General features: G+C 49.3%; 1 protein-coding gene across 1 annotated transcript in view; it reads left to right on the forward strand.

The window, feature by feature from the left end:
* The first annotated feature begins 427 nt into the window (after positions 1-427).
* WDR62 (WD repeat domain 62) overlaps positions 428-21,608 on the forward strand; it is a 39,003-nt gene continuing 17,822 nt past the window's right edge. The window contains exons 1-12 of the mRNA XM_080909239.1: positions 428-454; positions 946-1,126; positions 5,417-5,508; positions 6,614-6,676; positions 8,191-8,248; positions 8,816-8,986; positions 9,819-9,956; positions 10,305-10,487; positions 12,728-12,888; positions 14,872-15,061; positions 16,897-17,034; positions 18,614-18,792. Coding sequence (XP_080765365.1) covers positions 947-1,126; positions 5,417-5,508; positions 6,614-6,676; positions 8,191-8,248; positions 8,816-8,986; positions 9,819-9,956; positions 10,305-10,487; positions 12,728-12,888; positions 14,872-15,061; positions 16,897-17,034; positions 18,614-18,792 — 1,553 coding nt within the window. The 5' untranslated portion in view covers positions 428-454; position 946. The remainder of the gene's footprint in view (positions 455-945; positions 1,127-5,416; positions 5,509-6,613; positions 6,677-8,190; positions 8,249-8,815; positions 8,987-9,818; positions 9,957-10,304; positions 10,488-12,727; positions 12,889-14,871; positions 15,062-16,896; positions 17,035-18,613; positions 18,793-21,608) is intronic.

Raw genomic sequence — 21,608 nt, forward strand, 5'->3', positions numbered from 1 at the left:
TGCCCCAGAAAACGGGTCAAAGAGAAAAATAACTCAGGAGATGAATAGGGAGAACGACTTGTGTGCATATCCCTCTCACCCTTCCATTACTAAGGTAGCAATGATGAACTACCTACACCACCACCTTCCTAGCAGTAGCTCCCAAGACTCAAGGCGGGACCAAGTCCCGCCCCTCCAGAGGCCACGCCCAGAACCACGCCCCTTGCTTGCGCTCACTTGTCCGTGCCCGGGCGCCCCGCAGTGTTGGGGGTCCCACCCCGACCAGTCCTGCCCTGTCAGCAGTAGCACTTGAGTCTGGGCCGAAGCCCGTCCCGCACCGATGCAATCCATCCGCCCCACATCTTTCCATGGAGGAGCAACTCGGCAACACGTGACGCGGGGGGGGCGGGGAACTGAGGGCGCATGCGTACAAGATGTTCCTCGGGCTACCGCGGCTACGCCCCACACGCGGACCGTGAGTAACTGACTACAACCTTCGCCGTCCTAGTCCTCACTATTTGCGTAGGCAAGAGTAGGGCGGTGGAGTTCCCGAGCCCCGCCAAGTCCGCTACTCTCCGGGTCCACCCTACCCTTACATCCGGGAGATCGGTACAGTTTGAATAACCTTCCTGGATTGTGTCAAAAAAAAACCAGGTTGAGCTCTTAGCCTCATAAAAGTTAAAAGCTGTATGTCTATGAGCAGAGAAAGCACAGGTTAGTAGAAAAACGCCGCAAGGCTCACAGTAAGCAGTGAAGTAGACCGGCCGTGGCCCCACCTTTCCATAGCTCCGCCTCTTACCTCCCATTGGTCAATGAGCCCGCCCGGCAGCCTCGCGATTGGCCAGTCGAGCTGCAGGCTGCGTCCAATGGGCGGCGGCGCCGGCTTTCCCGCGGCCATTCGCTATTCGAGTGGGTGCTGGCTACGGGCGGCTGTTGAGAAGCGTAACGGACGCTGGTATCCGACAGCATGATGGCTGCCTTAGCGGCCGGAGGTTATGCGCGGAGTGACACGACAGAAAAGCTGCCCTCTGTCATGGCGGGAGTTCCGGCGCGGAGAAACCTGTCCTCCCCTCCTCCTGCCCCACCGCTCTGCCTCCGGCGGCGGACTCGACTCGCGGCGGCTCCCGAGGACACTGTGCAGAACCGGGTGAGAGGCTGATCGCCCTGTTTAACCAACTCGGGACTTCTCTGTGCCACCTTGGTCCCACCTCAAGGCTTCGGTCCCTCCCGTCACTTCTCGTACCCTCCGGTGGCTTCCCAGGCCCTTGTGGTCCGGAAGCCCCGCCCCTTTGGCGAAGGCTCCTCCCCCACGTTCGTGTTGGCTTCAGCGTTTGGTGCCGCCCACCTTTCTGGCTCCACCCAGAGTTAGCACATTGCTTTATTTTTAGCTCTAACTCCCGAGAATGTTTTGCGTTTACAAATCATCCCTAGTCTCACTTTACTGTCCAGTGACCTAAGACACGTGTCCATTCATTCCAGTGTTTCTTTGACTGTTTTGGGGCCACAACAGCACCAAGAGCCTTACCCGAGTCTGAGGGAGAGGGTGGGCTCTTGGCTGTTGCCCCGCCTCCTCCGTGGCGCCTCGGGGTAAGGGGTGCCCTTCCTGGCCCTGTATTTTGTTAACCCTCCCCTGGGTCTTTTGTTGTTTTTGTTTTGTTTTGTTTCTATCGGGACTGGGTTTCTTTGTGTATCTCTGACTGTCCTGGGATTCATTCTGTAGACCAGAAGGCTGGTTTTGAGTTATCTACCTGTCTGCCTCCCGAGTGCTAGAATTAAAAACTAGCCCTGCTCCCCTGGGTCTTTGAGACTTACTTGCTCAACATTTCTGGACTTCCTTCTTTTTAGTCCTGATTTCTTTCCTCTCCCTTCACTAGAACTGATTCTTATTCTCTGTACTATTTAAAATGATGGAGAAAGGGACTAATTATTTGTAAAAATCTTAGCACTACCTGGGGAGGAGGGTGTACGGAACAGTTACACAAAATTTGAGTCACAGAAAGAAATGACTTTAGATAGAAGAAATGCTATTAGTGGGAAAAATTTTTTTTGGTCAGGGTTTTTCTGTGTAGCCTTGGCTGTCCTGGAACTAGTTGTGTAGAGCAGGCAGCTGAGGCCGACTTTTGAGAGTCCACTCTCCTAGAGTCAGCTCTGGCCCCAAGGGCCTTTACCTGCTAAGCTGTTGACTACTCTGAAGGCAGCAGGACCTGGGAGAATGGAGTCATAAATGAGGCACGCTAAGGTCTCATGCAATACCCAGCTTTAGTCTGATCATCAGACAGTTTGTACTCTGAGAGTAGAGGAATCACATGAGTAAAGTGTACAGTCACAAGGACAAGTAACACATGGCATATGAAGAAATAACAATATTTAGCGTAATGAGTAATCTGAAGTAGACTTACTCCTATCTGTTACACCTGGAGGGTCCTCAAAGCAAAGTCCGAGAACAGTTCTGTTCTGTTTTTGAAGAAACTGAGATCATGAGATTCTTGTCTTGGTTTCTTTGAGTTTTCTCACAGCACTCAGAAATCTCACACGAGTCCGTTCTTAGACCATGGTCTGATGCTGAGCTACCTCTCCTGATGCTGTTCCTCTCCCAAAGCAACAGGTTTGGTGTTTTGTTTGTTTTTTTGTTTGTTAGTTTTTGTTCTTTTTTTTTCTTTTAAGGTTTATTTATTTTTACATGTATGTATGTATGTCTTTGTGCCACGAAGGTGCCTGGTGCTCAGAAGTATAAAAGAGGACCTCTTCTTGGATCCTGTAGAACTGGAGTTACAGATGGTTGTTAAGTCCTTTGGACGAACAAATGCACGTGTTAACTGCTGAGCCATCTTTCCAACCCCCAGTCCTCAGCAACACTTTTAAGAGTAGTGTTCGCTAGTCATTGCCTGGACACACAGATCTCTGTGTGAAGTGGAGATGACAGTCACAATGTGTCCCCTCTCCCCAGACTTCTGGGTCCTAGACAAGCCACCCTTGCCCACCAGGTCTCTTTATTATGTAGATCTGGCTGTCCTGGAACTCTGTGTAGACCAGGCTGGCCTTGAACCCACAGAGATCTACTTGCCTCTGTCTTTCAAGTGCTGGGATTAGAGACCTGGGCTACCTCGCCCCACCCTAGCTGACTTTTCTGGCCATACCTTCTGTGTCCTCCCTCTCATTGAGTTTAGCCTTAATGGCCTGCTTTCTATTTGCCTAAATTGCAAGTTCTTTTCTGCCTCCTGGATTTGGATCTGATGAGTCCTTTGCTTGGGTGTTTTGCTGTACTCTGTCTCTGGCTTCTTCCCATCCCTCAAGTCTTAGCTTGAATATTGCTATCCAGAGAGGTGTTCCTGGATCCCAGCCTAAAGACACCCACTTTACTCCCCTCCAGGGTCCTTATGAGCTCCCGAAAGTACCTTAGAGTTCTTAAACTGTATGTAGGAGAATCCCAGAAGCACATAACGGAAAGAGGTACAGTAAGGTCTGACGCGTAGCCTCCGGACTCCACTGCCTGAACTATAATATTAATTTTGTTCCTTGTAGCAAGTTAGGAACTTTCCCATGCCTCAGTTACCCTTGCTGTAAAGCAAGAATAATGATGTAGAATCCCCCACAACGTACATCTTCTAACCCAAACTGCCCTTAAACTTCAGTTCCTCCCGTTTCCCAGGCACTGGAATCGCAGGTGTGTGACACCTTCCCTGGCCTCCTCACAGGGCACCTGTGGGATTCTGTGGTTTCCTGTGTCCTAAGCCTCAGAACAACACCTGGCAGGCACATTGCAGGCGTCCTGTTAGTGTCAGTCGGTACTGTTGTCACTGCTTCGAGTTGTGTCATTTGTGTTTCTCATGTGACAAGCACATCCCAGAGATCATCTGGCTTGCAAAAGCTAAAGCTCAGTAACCATGGTGCCGTTGCCTGTGCCAGAATCCTGGCCCTTGCTCCTTCTGGGTGGGTGCTGCTCTGGGGCTCTGTTTGCTCATCTGGAGGGTGACAGGGGTGGGTGTATCTTCGGGCTGCCAGGAGTGTTAAGGAGCCCCCTACTCAGAGGCTGAGCACAGTGTCTGATTGTGAACATTAGCACTTCCGTTCCTGTGTTTGCTTGTCCGTGCTGAGGCCAGTGACTGGACTTGAGAAGTGTGCTGAGAATTTAGGTTTCTTTAAAAACACAAGGATGTTATAGGAATGGTTTTGTTTTTCTCCCAGGTATGGGATATGGGAATGCTTCAGATTGTTCGAACTGCAGGGGCGCGGTTTTAAGCTGCAGGTAGTTTCTGTGTGTGTGTGTGTGTGTGATACTCCGAATTCTGGGAACTCGTGAGAGGATATATAAAGGACAGAGCCCTGATCAAAGGAGTAGGCTAGCTGATTGTTGGCTGCTGGTTGTTGGTTGCAGTTTGTCTAGCAGTCCTTCCAGAGAGACAAAAGAAGAAATTAGACGTCCTGACCACGAAGATCAAACTAGCCCCAAGGTACTTGACAGCTCTAATCAGCAGGAAGTACTCGACTGTGTCTCCCTTTCCGCTCTAACCTCTTTCTCTTGTACCTAGTGTTAGGGAGTTGCAAAGGTGGAAGAAAAAGGAACCTACAACTTATCCAAAAGGCAGGCTACCAAGAATGCTTTTCTCTACAGTAACTAGAAACCAGTATATTTAACATATGAAAGTACCACAATTCTGTTAGTCTGTAGCTTATTTATTGTTTAGCAACCATGTTGGAGTTCTGGCACACAAATTTAATTGTGAGATTTTTAAAAATGTGAGCACTCAGGAAGCAGAGGCAGAAAGCTTTTGAGGCCAGCCTGGTCTACATAGCGAGTTCCAAAACAGCCAGGGCTACACAAATAGACCTTGTCTCAAAATAATTTTTCTCTTTTTTCTTTTTTTGTCAATGCTAGGACTCCCTTATACACACTGGACAAGCATTCTATTATTGGACTGTATCTTCAACCTGTTGAAAAGGTTTTTAGTGTAACTTGTTTTTCTACTTGTTGGAAACCGGGAGACTGAATTTGATGAGGGAACCCTGCCTGCTTCTGCCCAGTGTTGTGTGTGCCCAGTGTTGTGTGTGCCCAGTGTGGCCTGAAGTGCTGACCTTGGAGCTTCAGTACCTTGGTTTGCTTCCAGCAGCCGGACCGTCTGGCTTATCTGTAAAGAAGGGTGATTGTCAGGATTTAGGTCTTTCATCCACAGCACCCTTTGACACATAGAGGTCACCTTGTCACCAGGCATTCTCCCTCCCTTGCAGGCCCAACTTCTTCCTAGCTAGCACTTGTTCCTCTTGCAGCAGGCAAGGGAATGCTGTCAAAGGTCAAATGCTCGTTCCTGGTAACCAGCATGACTTCAGAAGCTCAGTGTGTGTGGAATGCAGCAAAAATTAAGATCCGTGGCTGAGGCAGCTATGTCACACGGGGACTGCTATAGAGCAGGTCTTTTTCTGACAGCCCTTTTGTTTACAGGTGACACTTGAGAAGGTGCTTGGCATCACAGCCCAGAACAGCAGCGGGCTAACCTGTGACCCTGGCACAGGCCATGTGGCCTACTTAGCAGGGTAAGCACGTGTGTGGGCTTCAGCGGCTGGTCACTGGTTAGGGATTTGGAGTTGAAGTCACTGGTGCATCTCTCTGGGCCTTGCCTTTTCCATCTGCAGAAGGCTGCTCTCTCTGAGGGCTGTGGAGGGAACTCCATAGGCCCATCTGTGTCAAGTAGTACCCGGCAAGGCAGTGCTTAGAAAGCTTTTTAATCAAATGTGAGGTGGTAGCGGTTTTGGGAAGCTCAAGTGGCTAAAAGCCAAACTTATGTCAAGGTCTTCTGCTTTTGCTCTTCTTAGTGCCTCTGCTTCTCCCTAGGAATACACTCCACATGGGTAGTTGAGAGAACTGAATGAGATCTGGTTTACAGAGATATATCTGTCTAGCCTACCCCAGCACTGCTTAGGCAGTGAAAGAGCTTCTTCTCCCCCAACAAGATCGGGCGGGTAGACTCACAGTAACAAATGTTATCTATTAATGAGATCTTGGGAAACGGTCTAAGATTGAGGACAGGCTGGGCTCTAAATCCAGCTGGCAGACATTCACTTCTCCACTCTGTTTCTGACCTGCTGGGTGGCCTGTGCAAAGAACTTCCCCTCCCTGGCCTGTGGCCCTCTAAATCAGATATAAATAAATCAGATATAAAGCGCCCTGGCCTCACCACACAGCTGTGAGGATTGAAGGGCCTTCCAGAATAATCTCCGCAAAGGAAGTGCTTGTTTCTGTTTAAGAATATATTAATATTGACAAGTGCCCAAGATTTCTCAGCATTAATATCTGGAGGGAGGGGGAAGCAGAAGGAGAACCTTCTGCCCAGAAGAAGCCTTATAAAAGCTGGAGATGCACCTTAGTTGTAGAGTGCTTGCCTAGCATATTTAAGACCTTGGGTGCATTCCTCAGAACCATTAAAACTAAGAGCTTCTTGGCACAGGAGCCAGAGGCAGCCAAGGCTCCTGTGCCAAGAAGGTTCAGAGCCAGCCTGAGCTACATGATGAGACAAAAACTAGAAACAAAACCAGGGGGAGCCTTATTGACACCTGGGTTTTTCTTTGGGGAGAGAATCATCCCTGGGCCCAGTATTTCTCCCAAGCCCCCAGTTTAGACTTGTTTTCTTCTTTTCCCCAGCTGTGTGGTGGTGATCTTGAACCCCAAAGAGAACAAGCAGAAACATATATTTAACACTACCAGGTAAGCTGGAACTGGGCACGGGCCAGGCTTGGGGACCAGGATGCTGGCCCAGATCCCCTTCCCCACAGAGCCTGGAGGTGTTCATGGGTTCATTCCCTCAGCCGTGTTCACAGGGCCTGCTTTGTGCTAAGTACTGTTCAGGTGTTGGTGACCTAGCAGCGAGCAGAGACAAGGATCTGCCCTCTAGAGTTCCAGACAGCAGGGGAGGCAGACCATAAACCCACCAGCAGATTACTAGCTGATTAGTTACTAGAGGAAGATGCCTGCAGGGGTGTTAGGAAGGAGAATGGGGAAAGCTATATTGGAAGGCCTCGCTGAGTTTGAGACCAAACAGCAGTAATGATCCCCAGGTACAGGAACAGAGGCACAGCAGAGATGACGAGGCAAGTGACAGCAGAGTAGTCGTGGGCCCAAGTACTGGGTGCAGGGGATCAAGAAAGGGAAAGGGAAGCTCCAGCAGAAGCTACACCGCCTCTTTGCATCTTAGGGAGGGAGCTGGATGTCATATGGACTGTAAAGAGAAGTCACTAGATGGCATCCACAGGCCAGGCAGGATGGTAAATCATCTGTGGAGTTGTGAGGCTCACGTAGAAGCCAGGTGGGTAGCACACGAGCCTGTAATCCCAGCACTTAGGGTGATGAGGCAGGAGGATTGTGAAGTAAGGCCTGAGCTACACAATGAGATCCTGTCTAAGGAAACAAAAACAAAGTGTGTAAAAACTAGATTGAGATGAAGGAGGAGCTAAAGCTATACAATCTGGGCGTGGGCTTTCCTCCAAAATGTCAGGGAGTCAACGTCAACCATGTTCAGGCTAATTAAGAGGATCAGAAATTGGCCAGAGAGTTAGCTCGGTGTGAAGTCCTTGCTAAGCAAGCAGGAGGACCCACATAAGTAGTTAGGTATGGGACATGGGCTTATATTCCCAGTGTTAGAAAGGTAGAGAGATGGGGGCTCATTGGCCAGCCAGTCTAGTCTGGTGGTCCCTAGGTCCTAGTGAGGGACCCTGTCTAAGAAAAGAAGGCAGATAGCTCCTGAAGAGCCACACTGAAGATTGACCTTTGGCATCTATGTGCATTCATGCCCACACAGAGTATTAGAAACATTTCAGTTGTTGGGGTTTCCAGAACACTCTGTGAACTGTATCTGCCCTGTCTACAGGGGTCCACCCATGAGCACCCCTCCTTTAGTTAGGCCAAGCCATTGGCTGCACCTGAGATTCAGGGCTGTGTTACAGGTGGGTAAGGTGCTGGAGCTCCCTCCACACTGGGGGAAGGAAGCAGAACCTTGATTTTGGGTCTATGGTGTTTAGGTTTGGTATTGAGGGAAGGAAGAGACCTTTGCTTTCGTTCCATTCCCTGAGTGCCATGCTGGGCACACAGGCTGCAGTGGCTGTACGAGCTGCTGGCACTTGTTTCTCCAAGCCTTTCCCCGGCCTTTGGGACCAGGAGTGGGTAGAATGGCAAGCGCACAGTGCTTGGTGGAACTGGTGACGGACCCCTTTGCTTGTCCCCAGGAAGTCCCTGAGTGCCCTGGCCTTCTCTCCAGACGGGAAGTACATAGTGACAGGAGAGGTGAGTCCTGACTGAGCAGGTGGGAAAGGTCTGGGAGCCATTCATTCATTCTTCTTCCAGCAGGCCTGGGAATCCCTGAATTGCCTCCTGGTTTTAGAAAGGCCCTGTGGCAACTAGGGGAGGTGGCTTTGGGAACAAGTTATAGCAGTGCCAACTTCATCTGAAACAGCCCCTCTATCCCTGTCAGGGTTTTACTGCTGTGAACAGACACTGACCAAGGCAACTCTTATAAGGACAACATTTAACTGGGGCTGACTTACAGGTCCAGAGGTTCAGTCCAGTATCATCCAGGTGGGGGCGTGGCAGCATCCAGGCAGGCATGGTGTAGGTGGACCTGAGAGTTTTACATCTTCATCTGAAGGCTGCTAAGAGAAGACTGACTTCCAGGCAGCTAGGATGAGGGTCTTAAAGCTCACGCTCACGGTGACACACCCACTCCAACAGGGCCACAACTCCTGATAGTGCCACTCCCTGGTTGAGCATATACAAACCATCACACCCTGCCTCACACATAGTTCAGCAATAGTAATGACCTCTCACACACACCTCACCCCCCCCAACCCCCAGAACGGGCACCGGCCAGCTGTGCGCATCTGGGATGTGGAAGAGAAGACTCAGGTGGCGGAGATGCTGGGCCACAAGTATGGTGTGGCCTGTGTGGCCTTCTCACCCAATATGAAGCACATCGTGTCCATGGGCTACCAACATGACATGGTCCTCAATGTTTGGGACTGGAAGGTGAGAGCCCAGTGGGCATGTGGGTTATGGGTAGGCAGGGGAGTCACCAGCACCCTAAATCTTGGGCATTAGGGAGCACCTACCAGCCTATTACCTGCTGTTGCACCGTGCTCACGGTGAGGCTTCTGTCCCTAAGGTAATCTGGTGGCAAGGTAGAGTTTGGGCCATCGTGTCTATGTTGCTATAGGGAACAGATGGGGAACTAAACACCCACGTTGTAAGGTTATGACAGAAGTATTATTTTTATGTTGACTAGCTATGACCGTGGACAAGTTCCTAGACTGTTTCTTCACCTTTAAAACGGTTTTCCTAACATCTGCCTGTGCTATGTGAGCTGCGGCTCCCTGGCATGCACTCTGAGACTCCCTGGCATGCACTCTGAGACTGGGCTTTGGCACAGCTGTAGCAGGACTTGAAGTCCTGGTTCTGTTTCTAACCCACCTGTGACTTTGAGCACAGCCTGGCAGGGTGGAGAAACTCCTCCCTCCTGAGCTGAAACCCATAGCTTATTCTGTGAGGGGCTCAGGACAGGGCCCAGAGCAATAGCTGTTCGTGTGGTAGACATAGATTGTGCAGTCCTTACGTCCCATTCTGTTACCATTCCCAGCCTGTGGCTGTAGAGCTTGGGTCTTGGTGGGAGTTCTGAAACTTACTGTTCCCTGAGAGCATTCTCTGTCTGCTCTTCTGGGGACTAGGAATGACCAGTGTTGCACCGTTTTCCCTAGAGTTTAGACCAATGCCAGGTCCAAGAAAAATGGGAGAGAGAACAGAGAGAGCAGGGTATGGAGATGGGTGGGTGGTGCTGTGAACTGCTCCGTTCCTACTCTTCCAGAAAGACATTGTGGTGGCTTCCAACAAGGTGTCCTGTAGAGTCATTGCCCTCTCCTTCTCTGAGGACAGCAGCTATTTTGTCACCGTTGGCAATCGGCATGTGAGGTTTTGGTTCTTGGAAGCCTCTACTGAGGCCAAGGTGAGTTTCTGCCCCGATTCCAGCCAGGTCTCAGCGCATCTCTAGCAGCGTAGCTCCTACGTCTACCTGAGACTTGGAGGCAGGGTCTCCCAGGTCACCTAGCTTCTTAGGCATACAGGTGCTGACTAGTAATCCTGCTGGACTCTGCCCAGGTCAGAGTTCACTGCTGAACCACTGCCTCCTGGCCCCTTTGCCCCAGGTATGGGTTCTGCTTTTTCTTCCTTCTCCTCCACATGGAAGACTCTCTTAAAATCCCTCCTTTTTAGTGGTGTCAGTAAAGGACCTGTTATGGTCCTGTTGAGCACAAGGCCAGGACGTAGTCTCTAACGTGTCCTGCTATGCTTCCAGGTGACCAGCACAGTGCCCCTGGTGGGGCGCTCAGGCATCCTGGGTGAGCTGCACAACAACATCTTCTGTGGCGTGGCCTGTGGCCGGGGCCGGATGGCAGGCCATACCTTCTGTGTGTCCTACTCTGGCCTCCTCTGCCAGTTCAATGAGAAGAGGGTGCTGGACAAGTGGATCAACCTGAAGGTACCCCCTTCCTTCCTCTCTGCCAGCAGGCACTGGGGAACTGTCCTTCCCTTGGTGTGTAAAGGGGTGCTCCTGTGCATCTGATGATCTGGGGAGGGGCTGAGGTGGTCATGTTTTCTCCAAGACAGAGTCCCCTTCATTGTGACGTTCAGTTCGTCCTCAAGCCTCCCAAGTGCTGGGAGTGCAGGCGTGTGCCGCCATGCTTGGCTTTGTGTCGGTGGCTGACAGCACAGATTTTGTGTGTTGCTGTCCCTTTGTGTGTTGCTGTCCCTTTCTGAGCCCCAGTTTCCTCATCTCCTCATCTGTTAAAGCAGATACTGTTAAAGCAGATACTGAGCCAGTAAGATGGCTGAACAAGTCAGTGTGCCTGCCTCTGAGCCTGGCGGCCCGCACTCATTGGAGGGAGAGAACTGGCTCCCATAGGCCATCCTCTTTCTGCTCCGTATGCACTGTGGCGCCAGCCTCCCTTCCTTCTGCACAAGTAAAGAAATCAGGAAAATTTTAAATGCAAATACCACTTTTCTCCAAGTGGACAAGGAAGCCACGTGAGATAATATGCTGGAGTCTTTTTTTTTTTTTTTCCTTCTTCTTCTTAATTTAAGGGCCAACTTTTTTTTTCTGTCAAAAAAAAAAAAAAAAAAAAGAGCCTGTGCACATATGTAAAACTTTAAAGGTCAGTGTTTTAATAAATGGCAGAGTTGTTTTGTTTTTTTTTTTTTTATCCCAGTACCTGAAAGTTGAGTCCAAGCTGTGAACCTGCTCCAAGCTCCAAGCTCAGTTTCCCATTGGCAGTGCACGTCCCGTGGAAACAATGTGCTTTTTACTCATTTTCTGGGCTGCCTCATCACTGCCTCCAGAACTTGTCTTAAGAACTTAAACCGTACATGGAAGTGTTCCAAATTCTATCTGTCTTCTAGGAATCTAGACATCATTTTAAAAATTATTTTTACGTGCGTCTGTGTGTTTGTGCAAAGGAGTGCAGGTTCTTAGGGAAGCCAGAAGAGGTGTCAGAGGTGCTGGAGCTGGAGTTACAGCACTGTGGGTACTAGGAACCAAACTCTGGTCTGTCACAAGTGCAGGACAGAAGGTGGTGTAGGATGCACGGGCAGGTCCAGGTGGTCTTGTGCTGAGCTGCTGTGGGCACCGGGGACCAAGCTTCAGTCCTTTTCCAGAGCAGTCGCCATCTCTTCAGCCGTAACATTTTTTTCCTATTTTTTTAAATTTTTTTTTCTAGAACGTAAACAACTTTAAAACAACTAAGCTATTTTGCTCGTTTGCTTCTGTTGAGACAGAGCCTCTTTATAGACCTGTCTGACCCCAAACTTGTGATCCTTTGACGTCAGTTTTTCCAGTCCTGGGATTACAGTTGGTCACCACCACTGTTGGTGTAAGAAAAATCCCTTTGTTGGTAAGGTTTGGTATTGCACACTCTAATCCTAGCACTTGGGAAGCTAAGGCCATAGGATTACTAACAATACCACTTTATCTCAGACCCCATAGTGAGACCCTGTCTCAAAAAATAAACAAAACCAAGAATAACACACAGGCTGCAGGGGTGGCTCAGAGTACTTCCAGAGGTCCTGAGTTCAATTCCCAGCAACCACATGGTGGCTCACAACCATCTGTAATGAGATCTGGTGCCCTCTTCTGGCCTGCAGGCACATGTGCAGGCAGAATGCTATATACAAAATAAGTAAACCTTAAAAAAAAAAAAAAAAAAAAAAAAAACCCAAAAAACAAAACAAAACAGAAAAACAAGAATAACACAAGCACACACTTTGACAGAACACTAAATATTCATAAATCAAGTCCCTATATGGCACTTAAAACCCTTTTGTGTGTGTGTCTGCGTCTAAGCTTCAACCCAGATACTACAAGTGACCTGCCACCCTCCGCTGAAGACATACTACTTTTTTTCAGACTTCTTTTTATGTGTGTACTTGGTCTGCCCACATGTGTGCGCGGGCACCGTGTATGCTTCTGGTGCCTGTGGAGGTCAGATGAGGGATTAGAACCCTGGAACTGGAGTGGTGGGTGGGTGGGAGCCACCATGTGGGTGTGACTTGAGTCCTCTGCAAGAACACGTGCTCTTAAATGCTTTCTACATCCCTGACCATTTTCACACACAGTCAAGTGTCTGAATAACTGTGGCAACTCCGCCCCAAACCGTGTCTCTGCATACTGGCTCATCCTCAGTGGTGACTGCTGCTACATTTCAAAATCATGTAAAATATCCTCAGGTCTCCTTGTCTTCCTGCCTGTGTGTCAGTGACGAGCTGATCTTCTGTGGATGCACAGACGGGATAGTCCGAATCTTCCAGGCCCACAGCCTGCTCTACCTCACCAACCTGCCCAAGCCGCACTACCTGGGAGTGGATGTGGCCCAGGGTTTGGACTCCAGGTACTGCCCTACACTGGGGGAAGGAGGGTGTGCCCAGAATCTGTTGGATGGCATCAGTCCATCCATCCATCCATCCATCCATCCGTGTTTTAACATCCATCCACCGTGAGCCCATATCCGCTTTCAGCTCTGAGCACTGGTGGCATGTGTGTGAATAAAGTCCTACTTTAGAGGCAAGCTGCAGGGTAAGAGGACACTCCTGCATCAGGGAAGATACGATCAGAGCAGGAGTGGTGGCAAGAAAACGTGTTCTCCTGAGTTGTAACATTTATTAGGTAGCTACTAGGTGACAGCCCGAGGCTGAAAGCAGGAATCTGGGCCAGGAAAATCACTGCCAACATCCAGGTGTTGTGTTTATCACCTTTAGTCCCAGTACTCGGGAGGCAGAGGCAAGTGGATCTCAGGGTTCCAGAGTGAGATCCAAGGCAGCCAGAGCTACACAGAGAAACCCTGTCTTAAAATAAAATAAAATAAAATAAATCTGGCAGCAAAATCTCTGCTCCAGGAAGCCTCACTATAGGGAGGGCGCTCCGGGAAAAGCACACAAGTGAGATGAGCCAGAAGAAAGCTGTGGCTTAGAAGTGCGCTAGGCGGGCCTTGGCCACTGAGTGTCTGGAATAAGAACCAGCCGTGTCAGTAGCAAGTATAAATGGTGCCGCATGTTGCAGAACTAGCAATGGGTTGGGGCCTGGGTGGCTGGACTGTTGATGGAAAACAGCTAGGTGAGCCTGAGTCCCTTCTGAGGTTCATGGGGTTAGCATAGGGGTGTGCATGGTAAGCCCTTGAATAGGCGTCATATGACTGCCATGTCCGGAGGGGAGGGGAAGGGAGGGGAGGGGAGAGTCTTTTTGTGGGAAGTAGCGTGGGTATCTAATTACGATGGGCTGCCTCTTTGGAAATTGTTAGTTCCAAGGACAGCAACTTCTCTGAGAGAAAGCTGGAGAGGGAGTGGCTGAGTGTGGAAAGGGAAGCGGAGAGTGAGCAAGCTACGGGTCCTGCCATATCGCAGTAGCCAGACCGCCTGGCTCATCCTAGTGTAATGTGCTGTGGGGCCTCATCAGTGTGCCCTCTGGGTTTGCGTCCTCATCTGTAAAAACCACTTTTCTTGCTGAGAACTGAGGGGCACACTACTGTAGCCTGCACACACCTGCAGCAGATCTTTGTGTGTTCAACTCACACTCACACGCCACATATCAAAGAACGTACCAGGCTAACTGTGTCGGGAGATCCTATCGAAAAACAAAAGGGACCAAAGAGATGGCTCAGCGAGTCAGAGCGCTTGCTGCTCTGCCAGAGGACCTGAGTTGGGGGCTCACTTACTGTGGGTACCAAGCACACATATGATGCAGACATTTTTCTTCCTCCAGGGTTTCTGTGTGTAGCTCTGACTGTCCTTTTCACTCAGTGTTGTCACTGGTATGTAATTTGCAGATGGCAGATGCTGTAGATCATCTATTGGTGACCATCAAGGGTGTGGTCCTTGCACACCTACAGACTACAGTGGGTGCCACCATTGTTTCATGATCTTCATGAAGCTGCGTGCTTTTGTAGCTTCTCAGTCTTTTTTTTTTTTTTAAAGATTTATTTATTTTATTTATATGTGAGCACACTGTAGATGTCTTCAGACACTTCAGAAGAGAGCATCCTGTTACAGACAGTTGTGAGCCACCATGTGGTTGCTGGGAATTGAACTCGGAACCTCTGGAAGAGCAGCCAGTGCTCTAACCACTGAGCCATCCCTCCAGCCCCGCTTCTCAGTCTTACTCTCATCTCTAATGTAGCATTAGATTATAATAAATTATAAATACAGTCATTTTCACAAAAATGAATATACTCTCTGGGCCATGTGGGCACTTCCAGTTTGTAACCTGTATTAGAAGCAGAACAAAAGAGAAGAGAAGACAGAGAAGTGGGATTGGAGCGGAAAGAGACCAGGGATGGCTGACTGGCACTGATGGTGACTGACTTGTGTGGCTTTGGCAGCTTCCTCTTCCAGAGAAAGGCAGCGGCAGTCTACCCAGATACAGTGGCCCTGGCCTTTGACCCCACCCACCAGTGGCTGTCCTGTGTTTACAAAGACCACAGCATCTACATCTGGGATGTCAAGGACATTAATGAAGTCAGCAAAATATGGTCAGAACTCTTCCACAGCTCCTTCGTCTGGAACGTAGAGGTGAGATCTGTTTCCCTCTTCTCTGTCCCCTTTGGGCTCAGCTTGAGTAATCTCCGTAAGCTTAGAGAACTCATTTAACCATTGTGTTAAAAGACACAAACTGATCTAGGTTTGAGGGCCCACTTGTAGGCTCCATACTTAAGATGTACAGGCAGGTAGATTGGGAGTTCAAGGTTATTCTTGGCTGTACATAATATTCAAGGCCAAGTTGGGATACTTGAGAACCTGTCTCGAAGAAAAGAATACTTGGACAGGGTTGGGGACCTATGCATGCCTTTTTAATCCCAGTACTCTGAAGGCGGAGGCTGCCAGAACTAAGTTTAAGGCCAGAGCACATTCCAGGGCTGTGCACAGGTATAAGACCCTGTAATAAAGAGGATGAAAGGAAGGTAGGTGGGCCAAAGCTCTGTTGACTCACTGTTAAGAGTGTGTGCCGCGCTTGGAAATAGTGCTGGGTGTGATTGTGGCTCCTGATGGCCCTCAACTACAGTTCCGGGGGAGCATCACCTTCTGGCCTCAGTTGGCATTGCACATGGTGTACATGCATGCAGGCAGACGTCCCAAACATAAATGAAAATAAAGAGAAAGCTATGGACAGCGAATTGGCTGCTGTTAGCAGATGTTAAGGTTCAGTGCACAGATCATTTCGTAGTTGAGGGGTTCACAGATCATTTCGTAGTTGAGGGGTTCACAGATCATTTCGTAGTTGAGGGGTTCACAGATCATTTCGTAGTTGAGGGGTCACTGTGGGTTCCTCCTGTCAGTTCTTTTGTTGGCGCACTCACATGGATGCGTTCCTTTTCTCATTTGGTCACTTGGTGCATTTGATGCAGTGACGGCAGCTTACGCTTGGTTCTTCCCTTCTACTTCCCACTTGAAATACAGCCAATGGATTCTCTGCCTACTGATGGTCCTCGGTTGTCTCGGGTCATAGCGTTATGTAACTCATATATTTCATCACGTGGACATGCTTTTGTCGTCACCATCCATATTGTTGGAGTTCAAAGAGTCCATTCTTAGGCAACAGGAGCTTCTTTACGTTGGCTTCTGGGGTTGGAAGCGACCCTAATAGTCTTTGGTAGCACCTTGCTGGCACGGTGCCAAGATGCTCCAGCTTTTCCTGTGCCGTTTCTTGTCCCAGCCCTAGATCCAGCTTATTTTGGGGGACGGGGGTGGGGGGAGGCTCTGTTTTTGGCGGGAATTGGCATGGGTAGTTTGATTTTTGCTGCTGAGGTTGAACCCTACCAATGAATGCATTCACATCCTGCCAGTCATGCAGGGCACCAAGGTGACTCCTACTTGTCAGAGACACAGGAAATTATAGAATAAGAACATCCTGTTATTCTTTTTTTTTTTCCGTATCACACGTTCCAGAATTGAAGAGTGGTAATTATTCAATTTTGGAAATGTCGCTTTTTTTTTAAAACTTGTTTTCCTATCGGGAAGCACACACACTCTTTTAGACAGGCTCTCCCTGTGTAGCCTGGCTGGCCTTGAACACAGAGATGGATCTACCCCTCCCTCCCAAGTACTGTTTACTGTGGGATTACAGATGTGCACCACTGCTCCTGTCTTGGGTTCTTGAGAACAGGATCTTGTTATGCAGTCCTCAAAATGTTTTTTTTTTTTTTCTGTTTGAGACAAGGATTCCTGTAGCCCAGGCTAGTTCTGAACTCTGTATGTATCTAAATCTGAAGTAAACTCTTTTCCTCCTGCCTTAACTCCCAGCTAGGCATAGTTCACCACTATTCAAGCTTCAGCCTAGTTTTCCACCCACGTGCAATAGTCCACCATCATCTGTCATTGCAGCGTTGCCTTGTTCTCTGGGACTGCAGGTGTACCCTGAATTTGAGGACCAGAGAGCCTGCCTGCCATCCGGGACTTTTCTGACTTGTTCCTCAGACAACACCATCCGCTTCTGGAATATGGGTAGCGGCTCGGACACTCAATGGCAGAAAAACATCTTCAGTGATGTGAGTGGCCTCCCTGCACTCTGGCCTGGGAATGTGCTGGCTTCCTGTAGGACAGGGACATTAGGCCTCCCCAGGGGCAGGAACCAGGAATGGGGTGCTCTTGTCCCTTCTTGTTTCTCTGTGCGTTGCTCCCTCCCCTCACTGCTCTGTGGCATGATTTCTCTTCTTTTCCACCTGGCTCCTGCTGTTCATGTGTGTGTGTGTGTCTGTCCACATCCCCCCCCTGGCAGCCCAACTAGAGCTGGTCTTGCTTCCAAGTCTTGAGCAGCAACTCAAGGAGAGCACAGTGGGCAGAACCAGGCAGGGACTTGTCTCATCTAAGTGGCTGTCACACATGAGCTTCAGCTGGTGAACTAGATGGATCGTAGGAAGAGAGCTGGCGGAAGCCAGAGAGGAACAGTTTACTCAGGAAGTTCTGTTCAGTACTGCTAGGTCAGCAAGGGACCTTTTCTGGGGGGCTGAGGACTGACTCATTTCTTTATCATCCGATTTGCTAAAAGACCCGTTTGTCATTGGGACACCTCCAAGTCCAGTGAGAAACAGACAGTGGTTCAACAATTTCAAGTCAGAAACAGACACAACTGCAGGAAGCGCCGTAAGAGAAAAGGACAGGATGCTAATACACCTTGTGACAACGTCACGCTGTCCCAAGAGCCCCACAGTCCAGCCAGCACAAGTAGCCTCTTCTGGAACAAAACACTTTAGCCACAGTATGGAGGGATGGGATGAAAAGAGGAGGGGACAGACTCCATCCCTGGGGAAGAACCTATGCAAAGGTCCTGAGGTGACACAAACCTTGTTAAATGGAAGAAACTTGAAGGGTCATTGTGGCAGCAGTGATGCAGCGGTAATGCAGCAGTAATGCAGCGGTAATGCAGCGGATGCACGGCAACTGTTCCTTTGTTATCTCCCCTCCCCAGCCAACAGCATTGCTCTGCATGATAGAAAGTGCAAGGTTTACCAGGCATGGTGTCAGACATGTAGAAACCCAGTGATGGGTAAGTAGAGGCAGGACAGTCAGAAATGTGAGGCCAGCCTGGGCTACATGAGACCTTGTTTTCAAAATAAAAGTGACAACAGAAAAAGAACACCTGAAAACTCTTCGGAAAGTGTGGTTTTCTCATGCATAAAAGGGGCCTATGGGCTAGAGAGATGGCCCAGCAGTTAAGAACACTTGTTGCCCTTGTAAAGGACCTGGGTTCAGTTCCTAGCATCCTGTGGCAGCTTACAACCAGCTAACTTCAGTTCCAAAGTATCCAAAGACTGATTTTGGCCTCCTCGACTTGTACATGGTACACAAACACACAGGCAGAGCACTCACATTTTCCCAAAGGTCTGAAGGCAGCGTCTCCAGCTCCGGGAAGCTCTTAGAGACTCAGGTCCTCCATGTCATTCTGTCATGTGAGAAGATAGCTATCGTCCTCATGCAGCCAGATGGGAACAGGCCACACAAGCATTCTCTTCAGTGCCTGGCATCTCCTCTACAAGGAAGCACCCCGCTTGGGTTGTTTGTGGGAGGCACTGAGCACAGCGCTGCTCTAAGCTCTTTGTACTACTGACCATAGCTCTCTTTCCACAGTCCCTGCTGAAGGTGGTCTATGTGGAGAGCGACATTCAGCATCTGCAGGACATGTCTCACTTCCCCGACCGGGGCAGTGAGAATGGGACTCCCATGGACATGAAAGCTGGGGTTCGAGTCATGCAGATCAGTCCTGATGGCCAGCATTTGGCTTCAGGCGACCGCAGTGGAAATCTGAGGCAAGTGGCCCCAATGGTAGCTGGTGGTCACCTCCTAGTGTCAGCTGGAGGTCTCAGGGCACTGGGGAGGAGTCATGGTCTTGGCACCTCAGCTTGGTTGGGAATAAAGGACCATGGGTAGTTATGCAGTTACCAGGACTTCAACTGGGAGGGACTTCCTGAAGGTCTGAGTCAGTAGCTTCCAGGACCTCAGTAGCTTCATGGAACAATTCTTCATTGGCCAGGGAGATTGATGGAACACTCTCACATACATGGGGCACAGGAACTGAAAGGTCAGGGGGAAGAGCCAGCTGTCAGGCCGGGTGCTGAGAGTGGTCAGCGCGGTGGAGCACAGGAAGCCCAGGTGATTACCTGCCCCACAGAGTTGTTTCTTACCTCTATTCAGGTGTTTTGTTATTGTTTTATTTTTGGAGTGAGTGTGTGTGTGTGTGTGTGTGTGTGTGTGTGTGTGTGTGTGAAAGGTTAAAAGGATGCCAGATCACCTGGAGCTTAAGTTACTTGAGTATGTAAGTCACCCAACAAACTCTGGACCTCTGAAAGAGTAGCCAGCGCATCTCTCCAGCCCCTGGTGTTTTTTTTTTTGTTTGTTTTTTAAACAGTCTTATATAGCCAGGATGGCCTCGAACTCCTAATTCTCCTATTTCTATCTCCTGAGTTCTGGGATTACAAGTGTGCCCTACCATGACCAGATTTGTTGTAATTTTTACTATTTATGTATCTGTGTATATATGGGTGTGAATGCTCGTACGTGCCTGCATTGAGGCTAGAGGTCAAGGTTGACTCTAGTGACTTTCTGTCACTATTACCCTTGTTATCTTCTGACAATATCTCCCTGATCCTGACGCTCACCAGTTTGTCTTGACCGGCTGGCCAGCCAGCCCCAGGCATCCACTTTGTGTCTGCTCCCAAGTGCTGGAGTCGTAGGCACACTCTGTTGTGCTTGGCTTTGTACGTGGGTGTTGGGGGTGCAGACTTAGATCCTCACACTTCCACAGCAAGCACTTTACCTACTGAACTATCCTCCCACTGTCTCAGTTACTGAGACGGGGTGTCATGCTACAGGCACCCCAGAATGGCCTAGAACTCACCGTGCAGCTCAGTTCAGTCTTCATTTTGTGTAGAGTGCTAGCATTGGAAGCTAGCAGAACCTCATGCCTAGCTAATGGAAGCTCTGTCCACGAGAGCAGCTTTTAAGGTGGCGACTATGGATATCTGAGTCTTGACAGAAGCAAGCAATCGGGGGAAAGATTGCAAAGCATGTGCCCCGCAAAGGTCGCTACCACAGGGTGACCAGCGAATTGCTTCTAATTTGTTTATTTATTGCATGTGCATAACTTACTGTAAGTGTGAGAATCAGAAGACAACCTCTGAGGGTCAGCTCTTCCCAGTGTGGCTCCTGGACAGTCAGTCATTAGTCTTGGCCGCAGTCACCCTTATCTACCATCTCTTTAGCACTAGTCTGTATTTTGTTTTTGTTTGTTCCTTTTTTCCTGTGAAATTCTGTGATTTTTTTTTTTTTAAAGTATCGGCAATTGTGACATTGGTCACTGCGGTCACTGTGTTGAGTGAGGTGAGTGTGCTCCCAATAAGCTGTTCGTGGTGACAGCTCTTCCTGGAGTGGCAAAAAGTCAAAGGTGCTTTCATGGGTGAACACTATTGCCCCCTGCCTGGTGATGGCCAGGCACTGTGATACTACTGATTTACACTGTGATGCCATTGATGTAGTCCTCGCTAAGCCTGCGAGCTGTGTGTAAGCCCTGGCGGCCTAACAGCAGACAGTAGAGGAGCTGTGGTGGCAGAAATGGGCTAAGTTGACATTGAGGATGTTTAAGAATGAGGGATGAGCCAGATGTGATGGTGACACGTTTAATCCTACCACTCAGGACACAGAGGCTAGCCTGGTCTACAGAGCAAGTTCCAGAACATCCAGGGCTATGTAGAGAGACCCCGTCTTTCAAAAGAGAGGGGGAGAATGAATGGAGAATAAACAGAGCATAATGGTGCGTTCTGCCTTAAGAGCTGGAGAGAAGGCTCAGTTACAAGGGCCTATCACAGATGACCTCGGTGACACACACGTATATTTTAAAAAGAGGAACATGTGCTTAGTCTTAACTTAGAGACAGAGACAGGTAGATCTCTGTGTGCCTAAGGTCAGCCTAGGGCTAAATAGTGAGGACTGTCTTTCCCTCTTAAAAGGATAAATAATCTGTTTTTATTTCCGTGGGAGGCCTCCTTTCTTCTGAGGAGAAGGGAAGGGGAGAAAGGGAAAGACTGGAAAGAAGGGGGGAGGGGGAGCTGTGATCGAGAGAGGGTGGGGGAGAGAGAGAGAGAGAGAGAGAGAGAGAGAGGGAGAGAGAGAGGGAGAGAGAGATTGGAAGAAGAAAGGAAGCAAGAAAGGAAAGAGAACAGCATCTCGACCATGGTGCTGCACACCTTTAATCCAAGTACGTGGAAGGCAGAGGCAGGCAGATTTCTGTGAGTTCTGCAACAGCCAGGGCTATACAAGAAATCCTGTCTCAGAAAGAAAGAAAAGGGAAAAGATGAGTCCATGAATATGGCCTCTGACTCTGCCCTTTTCATCGGAGACTGCCTGTGATATTCATCTCTACAAACACAGCTTTTGCTACAGGGTGTCCTCAATCCCTGGGGTTACATTTTGGCCTGTGTACTACACTAGGTCAAGCCTGTGGTCTCCTTCACCACGCACTGCTCCCTTTGCACAGCCGTGTTCTGGATGGGAAGGTGGGGTTGGGCATCTCACAGTACTCGACACGGTAAGACTACAGTACTGGCCTAGAGGTAGGCCAGCAGTGTGG

This window comes from Micromys minutus, assembly GCF_963924665.1.
Source record: "Micromys minutus genome assembly, chromosome: 32".
Classification (NCBI taxonomy): Eukaryota; Metazoa; Chordata; class Mammalia; order Rodentia; family Muridae; genus Micromys; species Micromys minutus.